At 47.7% G+C, this 14,254-nt stretch overlaps 4 protein-coding genes across 4 annotated transcripts; 1 reads left to right on the forward strand and 3 right to left on the reverse strand.

Annotated features, from left to right (window-relative positions):
* Positions 1-349: 349 nt before the first annotated feature.
* Positions 350-1,200, reverse strand: ColSpa_07086 (glutathione S-transferase; the record flags this gene model as incomplete). Its single annotated transcript, XM_049273298.1, has 2 exons — positions 350-544; positions 601-1,200. 2 exons carry the CDS (start codon positions 1,198-1,200, stop codon positions 350-352), a joined length of 795 nt encoding a protein of 264 aa, XP_049129255.1.
* Positions 1,201-3,117: 1,917 nt separating this feature from the next.
* ColSpa_07087 (cytochrome P450 monooxygenase TRI13) lies at positions 3,118-4,963 on the forward strand (the record flags this gene model as incomplete). The annotated part of the gene is made up of 2 exons (XM_049273299.1): positions 3,118-4,197; positions 4,253-4,963. 2 exons carry the CDS (start codon positions 3,118-3,120, stop codon positions 4,961-4,963), a joined length of 1,791 nt encoding a protein of 596 aa, XP_049129256.1.
* A 1,554-nt stretch (positions 4,964-6,517) lies between these two features.
* ColSpa_07088 (uncharacterized protein) lies at positions 6,518-6,772 on the reverse strand (the record flags this gene model as incomplete). Its single annotated transcript, XM_049273300.1, has 1 exon — positions 6,518-6,772. One exon carries the CDS (start codon positions 6,770-6,772, stop codon positions 6,518-6,520), a length of 255 nt encoding a protein of 84 aa, XP_049129257.1.
* A 3,375-nt stretch (positions 6,773-10,147) lies between these two features.
* ColSpa_07089 (cytochrome P450 monooxygenase azaI) lies at positions 10,148-11,648 on the reverse strand (the record flags this gene model as incomplete). Its single annotated transcript, XM_049273301.1, has 4 exons — positions 10,148-10,169; positions 10,304-10,938; positions 11,001-11,522; positions 11,583-11,648. 4 exons carry the CDS (start codon positions 11,646-11,648, stop codon positions 10,148-10,150), a joined length of 1,245 nt encoding a protein of 414 aa, XP_049129258.1.
* Between the last annotated feature and the right edge of the window lie 2,606 nt (positions 11,649-14,254).

The raw sequence follows: 14,254 nt of genomic DNA on the forward strand, positions 1-14,254 counted from the left end.
GCAAGTTGATACATATGCAGCGGTTATCTGGGGTAAGATTCGTCCAGAAGTTACTTCTAATGGTCGACAACGGGGACATAAAATCAAAACAATGGCTAGAGACGACCAGAATGGCACAGAACGGGACAGCACAGAATACCGGAGGGTATCCAGAAATACGACAGTGTGGCACGGGCAAGAGATTTCTGAATGGCCTCAGTAATCTTCAATTATCACTAAGATACAGGTGTAAGTTTTGGACGCACTGATCTGTTTCCCAAACTTTTCCCTCCAACAGTGTCAATCTCAACTACAACTTGTTGTGATTGAATGCGAAGGTAACCTCATGACGATTTTTCCATGCCTTTCTTTACTCCTCGTCCAACTCAGGGTAATGGCGGTAGATTCCCTCAGAGTACTTCTGTCTACGATCGCTGGCGAGGTAGTCTTTGATCTTGGGACGCTCCTTGACCGCGTCGTAGAGCTCGAAGAGAGCCTTGTAATTGCCGCTTCCCTCAAGGCGCTGGAGAGCATGGGGGAAGGCAAACTTGACGCCGTCGATGCACTGCAACAAAAATCAACATCGGGTGGCACCATAACCAATCTTATGGTACGACTCACCTGGAATACCACTAAGTCTGCGTACGTCAATGACTCTCCATAGAGCCAAGGTCCCTCGCCACTGGCCTTGCTCTTCAAAACCCGCTCAAAGTAGCCGAAGAATTTGGGTAGTCGATTTGCGATGTAATCCTTCGCCCGGCGCTTGCTCTCCTCCTTCTGGTCCTCATAGTATAACCCCGTCGCGATAGGGTGGTGTGTGTCGTGGGCCTCATTGCTCAATCCATCCAGGGCCGTCAGCGCCAGCGCATTAACGCGGTAGATACCGTCATCATCTTCGGTAATCTTGGGTGCCAGACCCAATCGAGGACCGAGGTACAGTAGGATGTTTGGTGTCTGACTGATGAGAAGATCACCGTGCTTCAGGATCGGCGGTGCTAGCGGCGGCGGGTTGAGCTCGTCGCCAAGATTCTTGTCGTCGATCTGGGCCAGCACGGTCTTGATGCCGTCTTCGATGTGCGCGGTGTCGATGTATTCAGCACCCGCCTCCTCGAGGAGAAGCCGAATATGCTCGCCTCGTCCGGGAAGGCCGGGCCAATAGATGAGCTCATAGGGAACGTCCTTGGAGGACCTTTGACGCTTTGCGCTCGGGGTGTCAGCCATGGTGACAAGTATTGATGTGTTTGGGGATAAAATGGGATGTCAATTGATACAATGGTGAGATGAATGAGGGGTCGGGAATGGCGGTGTGGAACAGCAAGGCTAGAGGTACAAGTGGTTAAGTATGGCTGATGGTTGAGCATGAAGTCATAGGGTTTCGCTCAGGTCATTCTGCCGCCAGGGGTAACACGGCGGGGTGGTGGGGCTTTTGCATCCGATGGCGGGGCAGCACGGCACCGTGATGAACGGCTGGCCCGAAGTCCGTCTCCCGCAATCCAGAGCACCCACTGGGCAAAGAATGATATCAGTTTGTATCGAAATAACGACGCTCGGTGAGACACTAAAGTATATACAGGTATTAGAAACTATCCTAACTTCCGGAAGACTCGATTCACGAAAAGCCGGCGGACCTTTGCCAAAAGCGGCGGAAACCTTTAGAACTCATCTCAAGGAAGACCTCACGCATGCGATATTATTTACCTCCGTAATACAGCCCCAACAAACACTCTGCAAAGATCTGAAGGCCATTCACATCGCAAAAGGAAGCTTTACGCTCGCCGTTACAATAGCATGAGCAGGCTTGACGACCAGTTTGACCTTTTACTTTGATTAATGGGTTATAAGTTCTGACTGTGAAAATATGCCATAGATGACCTAGGAAGCCTATCCTGTCAAGCTCGCTGGTAACCTTTCCAGACTATCAGCAATTTTTGCTGAGATGAAAGTCTTGTCGATTTTGGAGGCGATGAGAGTTTTCACGCCCTGGATGGTCAAACAAAATATCAGGTCAAACCGAAATCATACAGGAGGGGAGCATAGCAAGTTATCTCTATTTGTATTCAAAGTGTTGATCATGTGATGCTCAGTGTCTCGGTTGGCAATAACCGATGCGCCCACTTCTGAACCTTGCGCTCGTTGACATTGGGTCTTCAAAAAATGGGTTTAAATCAAGAACAGCACTATAATGAGTTTGTAGCCAGGTTATTTCTCAGGACGTTTGCTTAGGGTGCTTCAGAAACCATGGGCCAGTGATGGTTGAGAAAGACTGTAAGGCTAGGTATTGGTCCTATTCAAGTATTACGGTCTTGCTACTCTGGGCTACGCCCGTCGACAATCCGTCAAGGCCATGTTCTCCAGAAATGCAAGGTGATTTGGAGATGCCAATATGATCCTGAAAATTAACCTGACCCATCACAGCTCCACGTCTTGGTATCTTGTAAGAATTCTCATAAACCCTTATCATATTTGTGTACTTGAACTAGCATTATTCGACTTCTTATGATGATTCACAGCCTTTTTGCTATGAAGCTGGATACAATGTGATGTGACTGACTGTCTGGTGCTGCCGCTCGGTTTTGAGCTGTGTCAGTTGGTTTCTCTATTTAATCCCAGGTTTCCCTTAAAGCGGCTCGGGTTGGCAGGCAGGTCGCTTCAACTCCTTATTTAAGGTTTTTTTGTACTGTTTCAAGCAGGGTCCACTACACATGACATAGCACAGTTACTAGAACCAAGTATACCGTCAAACACAAAGCTTATGAACGACTATGAACAAAAGACCGAAAAAAGGAGAGCGGAGTAGGTCTCAACCCTATGATGCCAAGATACGAGCCAACTTAGACTGAATTAATAACTCAGTGCATATCCTAGCAGTTGCAGTTCGGTTCCCGAAAGATGCGAAATGGCGAGTATGTCCCCGAGGCCGGGATTTGCGGTACGCAACACGCAGCGCGGCACGGACCTTTGGAGTCCGGCGGGCATCCGCGGATGGCCGACTAGACTTCATTTGACAGACGCCCCTTCATTATAATAAGCCATGAAAGGCGAATGTGGTTGATTACTGGATAGAGGTGTCCAAGAGACAACAACAACAACAACAACAACAGCTCACGAAGGCCACCTGTTTCGGCCACTGCATTCAAGATGACTACCCTCGAGGTCACCGAGCCAGGGATGCTCAAATTGGGCATCTTTGAGAAGCTGGATGCGACGCATCGCCTGTTCGGCATTGTGGCCGCAGCCACCGCCATTGCACTATACGCTCTCTATCGATACCTCCTCCCGAACCCCATTCCAGGAATTCCGTACAATCCATCAGCACTTGCATCTGTATTTGGCGATATTCCAGCTATGGTCAAAAACTGCAACGGCAGCCCTATGCGCTGGATGGCGGCTCAAGGTCATCGCTATTCCAGCCCCATCTTTCAGCTCTTTGTAACGCCCTTTGGGAAACCCTCAGTGGTTGTCACCGACTTTCGTGAAGCACAAGACATCCTCATGCGCCGGAAAGAGTTCGACCGGTCCGATTTTTCGATCGATCTTTTGGGTGGCGAAATCCCACACTTTCAAATCAACCTCAAAACAGGGCCAGAATGGAAGGGCCACCGACGACTGTTGCAAGATTTGATGACACCAGTGTTCCTGAATGGCGTTGCGGCACCCAACATTTACACGAGCGCAGTCCATCTTGTGGAATTGTGGAAAGCGAAGGCGCGTATCGCAGATGGAAGACCCTTCTCGGCAGAAAAAGACATCTATTTCACCGCACTGGATGCGGTTTTGGATTTCGGATTCGGTGACAGCTGCCTTCATCGGGCATTGACTCCGCAACTCAAACTGCTCCGATCGACAGAAGAGCAGCCGGCTCACGACCGTGTTGGTCTTGCTGGTACTGTAGAGTTTGCTGTTGTCCAGCCTCACGAGTCTATCGAAGCTATTTTGGCGGCCGATGAGGTCATCCAAGATGTCGCGAACTCGGGTTTCATGAAACTTACGTGGTGGTGGAAAGGCCTCCAGCCACGGCAAAGGAAGCTCAAGAACATGCGAGCTGAGTTTGTCAGAGAGCAAACTGCCCATGCCATTGAAAAACTTCACAAAGATGCGGACGAGGAGAACGAATCCTGGGTCAAATCTGCCGTCGAGCTGATCATTCAGCGGGAGCGCAAATTTGCCAAAAAGGAAGGCCGCGACCCGGTCTATTGGTCACCAGTCATGAAAGATGAAGTAAGTTCCTCCACCAGTTAGTTCTCTTATCCAACCACTAAACTGACGGTCCAAGCTTCTCGGCTTTATCGTGGCTGGCCACGACACCACCAGCACTACCCTTTGCTGGGGTGTAAAGTATCTGGCCGATTGCCAACGCGCGCAGAATAAGCTTCGCCAACACCTGCGGGCCGCACACGCCGATGCGCTTGCTGAAAAACGTGCCCCCTCGCATAATGAAATCAGCAAGGCCAAAATCCCCTACCTTGACGCCGTCATTGAAGAGATCTTGCGGCTGGCTCACACTGCCCCAGTTATTGATCGGCAATGCACCCAAGATACGGTGGTTCTTGGGCACCACATTCCAGAGGGTACAATAGTACTCATGCCTAATGTCGGCCCCAGCTTCACGTCGCCTCCAATTGAAATCGACGAGAAGCTGCGTGGTGAGACGTCCCAGTTGGCGGCCAAAGAACGGGGCATCCGTTCGTGGCCTGTGGGCGACATGGAAGCGTTTCGGCCAGAACGGTGGCTGGTGTCTGATCAGGAGACTGGGGAAGAAGCTTACAATGGTACTGCCGGGCCGACGATCCCGTTCGGATTAGGCACAAGGGGCTGCTTTGGACGCAAGTTGGCGTACCTAGAGCTGAAGCTTCTAGTAACCATGATCATCTGGAACTTCGAGTTGCTGCCGTGCCCTCAAGAGATCTCAACCTACGGACCCATCGAAGGCATTACGTCCAGGCCAGAACAATGTTATGTTAGACTGGGTCAGGTAATTCTTTGAGCTGGTAGATCCAGTCCGTCAACGGCTTTATAGCATTGCACAACACCTAGACATCATATCAGCTTTGTGGTCACAGTCAACAGAAGAGCGATGCCTGAGAAATCAGACTACTAATTACTGTAATAAAAAACCATCCTGTCGAGGTGGGACTTCAAGTTAGAAGTTAATGAATGGGTGGACATAAAATAAAGTCCGAGAACATATAAATCAATACCATGGGAAAGCAAGGCTGATCACATTCTTGAAAGCACGAGGGAACAAATGAAAGCAAGAAAGGATAATGAAATTGAAGAAATGTCCAGAGAATGCATGGTGAAAGATTACACCAAAGGAAACACCATGATGGCCATATAACTCTCAACAGTGAAGACAGAGAAGGGTTGACTCTATCTGACAATCTTTCCAGTGGTAGCGTTGAAAAGCAGGAAACATTAAAAGCAGGAAATATTGGACCGTTTTGTGACTTTTCATGATGCAACTCCAAAAAAAACTCCATGAAATCCAATGTGACTGATTATCCTAATTGACGGAGCATGTCTCATGTGACTCTTCTCAAAGATTGCGGAACACATGTGGAGGGTTTCTTGCGGGAATAATTCCTCCAGGGAAACAACACACCCACTTCGACTAATTGGAGACTGGTGGTGCAGAAAGGTACAAATAGACTCGTTATTGTTAAATAAGTGTCGATGGAAGAATCCGATCGCGCCTATCTATCCAAGTCCGTAATAGAGGAAAATACAGCTTTTGTGTTAGTGAGTCCTTTCCATATCAACATACCAAGAAGCCGTGCTGTGGTCAGTTATTGATAGGAACTGAGATCGCTGTCCGCGGATTGCGGTTTCGCGCTCCATGACTTCAGGCACCTGGCTTCCTGCTCATCAATATCCCGGCACGACTAGCATTGTATCCCCAAACTAAGTTCATGAGTCATGCAATCCGCCATAAACCCCCTACATGAACAAGTAGGAGATATGGTGCATCGTTGCTCATGGTTTCTTTGTATCTACTGCCAGGTTCGCTGTACGCGACCGCACTGGATGGTTGTGTTGAAATACCTCGCGTGCAGCATCGGATAACAGGGTCAGCTTATGTTTATGAGTTTTCAAGACAAGAACCATATAAAATATCATTGTAAGTTCGAAATGGAGGATGTCGTACTCATGTTGGGGAGGCTTTTGCTCTCGCAAGTCGCACAGTTAAGTCGCAGAACCGATCTCCGTATTTCCCTCCATCTGGGAATTTATAACCACCTGCTACTTAAGAGAATAGCTACTAGCAGTCTTTGAATTATATTCTATTTTAAACCTTCAAGCCGCAACAGTAGCGATTTTGTATCCTGGCTGGGTGACATAAGTGCTGAGAACATCTTCGGCTCCTGAGTGGTCACACATGTACTTAGGGGTGCCTGTCTGCACCGTAGCAACGAAATGGGTCAGCCGGCCCTGAATACCAATAAATGCAACCCAATAAGAGATACCAGAAGCATTGTTTGGGAAAATAATAGTCGCATTGTAAAATGGGACAGAGCAGGGTGTTGTAGATAGACACGGTTCACGTCATCCCTTCAAAAATAACTATTAATGTCATCAGATGAAGCCAAAGAGCGTGAAGATCATAACACTCGCCGTTGCAGTGAGCTAGCTCGCCCTCTTTATTGTCGATAATGTCGAACTCATAGATGAGCGTGTAGTTAGTCAACGTCCGGGCGAAGGCATTAGTGATCTCGACTTCATGGGCCTCCGAGCGGTCAATCATGGGGACAGCGGCGGCCACAAAGGCCGCAGACAAGATGGTGGAAAAGAGCATTTTCTTGTTGTGATCTTCTTTGGAAATTTAAGGAGTTATGGTGTGAATATAAGGAAAGGGTAATGTCGAATGGGTATTTGGTTGTGTTTGGCACACCTTGGACTGCTCTATATATATTGGATGTTTATCTTCTGTCCACGTGATTCTCTACCAAACCTACATCTAGACAAACTGACTCCATTTTACCACTCTTTGCAAATACGAAATTGCAACGTGCCTAGGGAAACGTGTTTTACGTTACAAGAGTGAAATTAGTTCGTAAAGAGGCAAGCCAGGAAATTCAAAATGGAAGTTTTGCGACCCGCTGGAACCACCATCATTCATGGTCCACCCACGAATAAGTACAATAGATGATGCCTGAAAAGGAAGATGAAGTTTTGATAATGGGGCAGGAGATAGGTCCCACATCCCTTCTGGCAGCCCTCTCAGAGTCGCTGAGGAAAAGGGCTGCCATAACAAGGGTGTTAAAACGGGGGACGACACACAGAACCCGAAATAATCACCAACGGAAAAACAAACCAACAAGACTCATAATGTATGTGCGAAAGCGGCTAGCTATTGGTTAGGCTGTTTTTGTACTGCACCTTCAGTCAGCCTTATGCAGTTCCATTAGGGGTTTTTCTTTTCTAGTCTAAAACTGCGAGACACCAGTATGGTGTCAGAGGCTGGAGTCGTACAGAGTAACGAGGTCGGCGATGGGCACAGGTAGGGGTGGGTGTTGACTGTTATTCTAATTTGCCTTTTCCCCTAGGTCTGCTGTAGCTGCTCCTTATATGCCCCCTAGGTCCCCCCCCTTTGACCGAGCCTAGTTCCCCTGGCTATAATACTAATTCCGCGGCGTTGTGCTACTGCCTTTCTCTAACGTTGGTCTCAATGACTAACCTTTGTTGTCGAAGTCTGCGTTGGCCGCCTGGCTAGAATCCCTTTATAATCCCTTGACTATGTGCCGGTGCCCCCCCCCTCCTCTGGGCGCCTGACATATGGACCGTTTTTGTCTATCCGACTATCAACTACAATCAGTTCAAGAGTCCATGCAACAAGATCCAGAACAGGAAGACCTTAGGACACGATAAGAACACGTTCAAGTTGTCTGCCTCGCTTAATGATTACGTTATGCCGTATTCATTTGTTATACTTCCATTTCTTTCTTTTCGGTTAGTAGGTATTGTAACCAATAGAAAAATTTAAGTAAGCACATTCTGGCCTCCAATTTCATGTTGCTTACAAATGAATTCTAAGCCACCAATTTCTTAATGATAAAATGCTCGCAGGTCGGCCTCAAACAGAACTCGGGCAACTTGTCAAGCAAATTTCCTCATCAATGTCGTGATGCATCGAACTTACAACATAGAAATTTTGAATTGTCCAGGTCTTACCTTGGGTCAAGATGAGAAGGCAACTCTACAAGATTCTCTGTGTAAATTGGGCACTTTATGCCTAAGCCCTCTCCCCAAGTATCAGGTTTTCGACAAAACATCTCCTCGCGCTCTAGATGACAAGCTCATCGTCATAACACGGGACAAGGGTGAACCAGTTGCTTTCCTCTCCACCATTTGGTTGCCTATTACAGGACTGAAGAAGCCACTGCTTCATTCTGGCTTGACGGTCATAAACCCAGCTTATCGCAAATCTGGAATTAATCTCGATATGTTTGCGAATCTCTTCATCCACCTCATCAAGGATTACCCTGAAGGCTTTTGGATGTCGACACTAGCCTCAGTCATAAGCTCCCTTGTTAACATGTCGAAATACACAACCCAAGTTTTTCCGTCTCCCGAATGGTCCAGCCATCACCCCTCTGGTCACCCTTCGAAACATCACCTCGCCATAGCCAGAGAAATCAGCGCAGAACACCGAGATAAGATGCTCATATCGCCAAGCGCAATCTTTGATGAGGAGCTTTTCGTATTCAGGGGATCAAATGACTCTGAGGAAGGGAGAGTGTTTCGGAAGGACGTAGATGACAAATGGTACTGGCACCGCGATCAAGAGGCGAGCAAGTTTTTCAGGAAGTTATTAAGACAAGACAGGGGCGACGAAATCCTCCAAATTTCTTTCGTAGATCCGAAACATCTTGCAAGGCATATGAAGAGTCAAAGATTTGCCGACAAGTACAGCGTGATAGCTGCAAAGGTAACATCTTTCCCAGTTGTGATATCCTACTTTACTTTGCTCACATCTCGTATAGCTATAGGAGCGTGCTACTTCTCACAGAATACTGACATATGTATTCCAAAATTCTATATGGCATTGGACGAACGTCCCCTAAACGCGGTACAGCGAGCTTTGTGATTTAATCTCTTCCCCAGTCTAGTTATCTCTCTACTTGAACATAACCAGCTACACCAACCTTGAATCACTTACAGAGCTAAGCATTGGCCAATATATATTGAAAAATGTTTCTGAAATCCGCGAGATTCGACCTTAAACCTTATTTTGACCAATGTGATTCTGGTGGTGACATCGAGTCTTTTCGAAACAATCGGTATTTATCTTTTGAAACCTCTTATGTGATAATCAAAGGTGGCTAAGTTTGATGGTGTGGGACTTGAGAAAGCTCACATCCTTTCGAGGACCCTAACACATGTGGAACCTGGATGAGATTCGAATCGATTTTCATTCATTTGTTCTTCACTTGAGTGATAACCCACAAAATAAGATCTCTTGACTATAGTCTCTCGTCGCTATGCAGATCGACTGTTCGCGTTACAGAGACTGCGGTAAAGGTAGGCTTGGAAATACTCATGGTTACTCAAATGGGCATGTACCCATTAGAACCATGGGCGGGTATGGATAGCCCATGGGTAGGAAGGGAAGTAATAGGGATGGGTATTTGATATGGGACCAACCTATGGGTAGTATGAGTTTACCCATACCACCCATGGATGAGTTTACATCTAGTCCATATCTACCAAAAATACCCGCAAATGTTTAGCTACGAAGACATCACTTATAGAACAAGTGTATTGCAATTGAGATTGCTACATTTATAAAATCTAACAGCATAAATTACAAATCAACGCCTAAAATCAAACTCTGAGAATCTTTACGTCTTTTTTGTTACCCTTTAGCCTTTGGTCTGGCTTACCTCTAATACCTCGCAAATTGAGAAATACCCATGCCGACTTGGGCAACTGGTAACTCTACTAGAGTAAACACACACTACTTGGCCCGTTTTTGTGGGTGTCCACTTATTGACTCTAGGTAAAGGCTACTCTGGAATATCACTTATTCAGTTTGATCAGACAGCGATGCCCACTAGGGACCATCAGGAAGTGCAACGCTGGTTCCATATCTTTGTTACACATTCCCTCTAAATTAGACACTGTGGCATTCGGAAATGCTTTGAAGAATCTCGCAGTGATCAGGCGAAGCTCAATTCGCGCCAAGTGTCGGCCTAAGCAGGCTTTGTGGGAAGTTAGCGATGAATCGGGCCAAAATGATGTAGGGAACATGGGAAAAAACCTACTTCGGGCGCCTCCTCCAAATGGCATGGTACAATCTTTCATCTCCTGTGTAGTATGCTCCCACCTCTCGGGATTGAAGCGGTACGGGTCTGGGAAAGCATGCTCGTCGCGGTGCAGACTGTAGGCTTGCGTCGTGACCGTGAAGCCGCCGGGGATGAACTGTCCGGCAAGCTCAGCACCGCCGGGCGGGACCAGACGAGGGAGTCCACAGGGTAGAGCTGTGTAGAGCCGCAAAGTCTCGTTGACGATCCAATTCACGTAAGTCAACTCCTTCAGCTCGTCATAGCTGTAGTCATCTGGAAGTGTGTCAAGTTCCTTCAACAACTTGGCCTTGATTTCGGGAATACTGCAAACAGCCCACACAAGGTAAATCATGGAATTGGCCGTGGTATCACTGCCTCCAACGATGAAAACCTGGGCGTTGTCACGGATCTCGATCGGTGTCCACGTTTCTTCCTCTCCAGCGTTGTAGAGTTTTGAGAATACAGTCGGGTGGGGGTCGGAGCCGGTCTCTTCCACGCGCTTAGCATGACGATCCAGCGCGCCCTGAGCGTAGTCAAAAGTTCGATATTGAATAGCAGTAGCATCCTTGAAGACGGGGATTGGCAGATAGAGTGAGAGCCAAGAGATTGTGGGAAACATAGACCGAAGGCCACCGACGAAGCCCAAGCTGACGAAGTCATCGACAGAACGATTCCTCTAAACCAAACAAAGGCAATTAGTCCACCACCCCATAGCTCCTAGGAACCAAGATAACGCACCTCGCCGTTTTCCAGATTTCCGAAAGACTCGCCGAAAGCCAAGTCGCCAATGACGTCAAAGGAGAGAAACATGAACCACTTGGCGATATCGGCTGCTCCGCGGACCTTGTTCTCATCGCGGATGCGGTCGATTGCAAAGCGTACTTTACCATCGATGCGGGGTAGAAATGTCTTCAGGCCAGTCTCTGACATGGGATTAGACAGTAGGCGCTTGTACTTTCGATGGATCTCCGGACGTATCTCGTTAAAGACACTCGAGGAGTCGGTGATCAAGAGGGAGTAGAAGGGAGACTTGAGGAAGCCGGTCTTAACGCTATGTATGCGTTGGCATGTTGCCGGGTCAGAAATGTCGACCTCATGTGGGCTGTATCGCACCACCGGGCCATATTTCGCGTGCAGCTCGTGAATCCAGTCGGGATGATGCGCAATGATGACTTTGAAAGTCGACGGAAGTGTCGTAAATCGTGTATACCACGGCCCTGGGATATTAGACAGCGGATTCGTGACACCGGCATAAATGTACTGTATCGCGCCTTGTTAGCCCAATCAATATTCGAGTGTATGTGCCTAGCAAATGCATACCGCAGCCAGTGCGACGAATAGAAGGGTGCCGCCCAGGTACAAAGTATTTATCGTTAAGAAATCCATTTTAACACAATAAATCGCAATAGCAGATGCCATACATGCGTAAGAAGTACCTTGTTCTTTTTATACGTTACGAAGTTGCATCACTCCATTTGCAGTTGTCGGAATCCCCCAACTGAACTGCGTAGCCAAAATGGCCGGTAATGAATCGTAGTATACGACGTGAAACCACACTGAAGCGACATGTGTGTGTCTCCAGTGGTATTGGGACGACAAATGGACCAGTCATGACACAGACGGAAGAGTTCGCGTTTCGGTCAAGGGGCTAAACGAGGGAGCTATGGCTTCCACGATGTGCAGAGAGTCTGCATGGACCATCTGCTAGGCGGGTACCCCCACCATATGGGCAGGCGGGATGGCCTTGCAACAAGTCAACGTAGCATGCCCCCGCAAGAAACAACCCTTGTTTGAGAGGGCATGGAAGAGGCAACACCGTCGGCGTTTTCACAAGTGCACGCGGCCAGAGTACGGATTGAAGTTGCCTCGGCCGAACAACTGGAGTTGTCCGGTATGAGGTTGATGTTGACCAGAGCATCACAAAGGAGGGTTATGTGTACATCCCATTTGCCTTCGGTTGGAAAAGGCCGACTTTTCTATCCAAGGCGCAAGCAGGTGGAAGATAGTCCCTGTCCTATGCTTTTGTTGAAGCAGGCAACATGGCAGCCTTACCCAGAAAAATGAGGTAGTCTAGGCGAACATCGGATACATACCCGGGCTAGGCACCCTGTTATTTGGGATTCGGTTTAAGCTCACCCACATAAGCAGGTGCTACAACCCACTCATACGTACAACGCAAAACATATCAAAAACTATTTTCGTTGAGATTTAATTTTAATGTAAGCGTCAAGTGCAAGAGCACTAGAGAAAATCAGTACCTTTAGACTATACTTTTAGACTAATCAACTTTAATTGCTAAATGATCTATTTTTTACTTTGCTTAAGTTACAATTAAAATATCTTTCATGGTGTGTTTTAGTGTGCTTTGGTGTTGCACGTATGGGTAGTTTGTAGGTATAGGTAGTGAAGGAATTCTCGAACCTAAGAAAGCGAGTACGTGGCACAGGTACTTTTTTCTTGAGCATGAGGATTCAAAGAGTGGGAATTGGTAAGGTAATAGCTACCTGCCATCATCAGCTTAACTATATTTACGCACATCTACTCCGGTATACAAGGTTCAAAGCTCAGACGTGATGTGCAGGATCCCACGAAACATTGATCCACATCCGCAAGCTGTACCTTAACGCGAGATTCAGCCGTGGCCTTGCACTCCGAAGAATTAGGACGAATCCGGCAACCATTGGATCCGATCCAGCCGGAGATAGGGGAAGATGAATGCCCTTTCGCTGCGATCACAGTTGCATGAAAATAGGCATTAGAGATGCGCAGTTAACTACTGGAAGTCCAGATACGAAAGAAAAAAAAAGATTGGATGGATATATCCTACCGGGTGCCAACGGACCCTGATTCCGGCGAGGGCGGAGTCACTCAATCGAATTCGGCGCCTGAGTATTTCAATCCAACAAAGAATTCAGGACCTTCAGTTTTGGGAGTAGAAGAGGATGCCACAACGACAAGGCCCATCGGCATTCGGTGGGCTACCCCCGGTAACAGGGATGAAACGCGAGGCCGCTCATTATCTATCGGCCTGCACGGAGTCGCCCGGGTGTCCCGGACATATCCAGCCTTCGTGTAGTAGATGGAAGCAGTCTGCTGCTAAAAGTCTATATGTATAACGGCAAATTGGCGGAATCGGAGCACCGGTAGCAATTGCGATCATTGTAACAGCCCCTTTGGTAATTTTGACTCACAGTAGTGACTCAATTTCTTAACAGTGAGACAACTGTGAGTTTCCGCTGCCACTGTGTTTTCGTGCTATAGCCAAAACGAGTAACCTCATCATGCCTACGGTAGTTTTACCAAATCTCAAAAAGAACGCCATTTGCACCAGCCTGCTCGTCAAAATGAATACGGTCGCCTACAATTGATATCGGGCGCATGGCTGAGACGGACGGATCTGACCACTTTCAAAGTCACGTGCATACGAACCCTCGAGGCAGGATAATGCTGGAGTTCAGGATGCTGACAGGTGTGTAGGCGAGGACCAGGAAGAGTCCGCTCAATTGAATCCATCAAAATTGAAGCTTCGACGTGTCACTTGTCACCCTACTTCGCTGCCGAACATCGCAATGCCGGGCCCCAAGGTTAAGGTCGCTCACGGGACGCAGTCTGGCCCTCAGGCATAGGCATCCTCCGCCTCCGCCTTGACTGAACTCTGAACTCTAATCATACCTCAAAACGCTCGGCTCCTCATGTTCTACCAAACATGAGAGTCTGAAAGCTATGAACTGGGTTATTATGACGTTAATGTTAACTTCATCGTCCTAAGTATTCTTCTGAAGTTCACCCGAATTCAAGTAGGAAATCAAAGAAATCAACAGTCAGTTATTCTTTAGAGACTGACCGTCTTCCTCTGGGAGGCCTTATGTCCGTTCATATGGATTATAACTTAGGCACCGTTAAGTCGCTCCTGCTAGTCCATCTCCCGAAGCTTCGAAACCATGCCGCAGTTCAAACAGGCGAGTGGGAACTTAGTCGGGCTTAATCAGTCG

The sequence above is a fragment of the Colletotrichum spaethianum genome, assembly GCF_022836535.1.
Source record: "Colletotrichum spaethianum MAFF 239500 DNA, contig17, whole genome shotgun sequence".
Lineage (NCBI taxonomy): Eukaryota > Fungi > Ascomycota > Sordariomycetes > Glomerellales > Glomerellaceae > Colletotrichum > Colletotrichum spaethianum.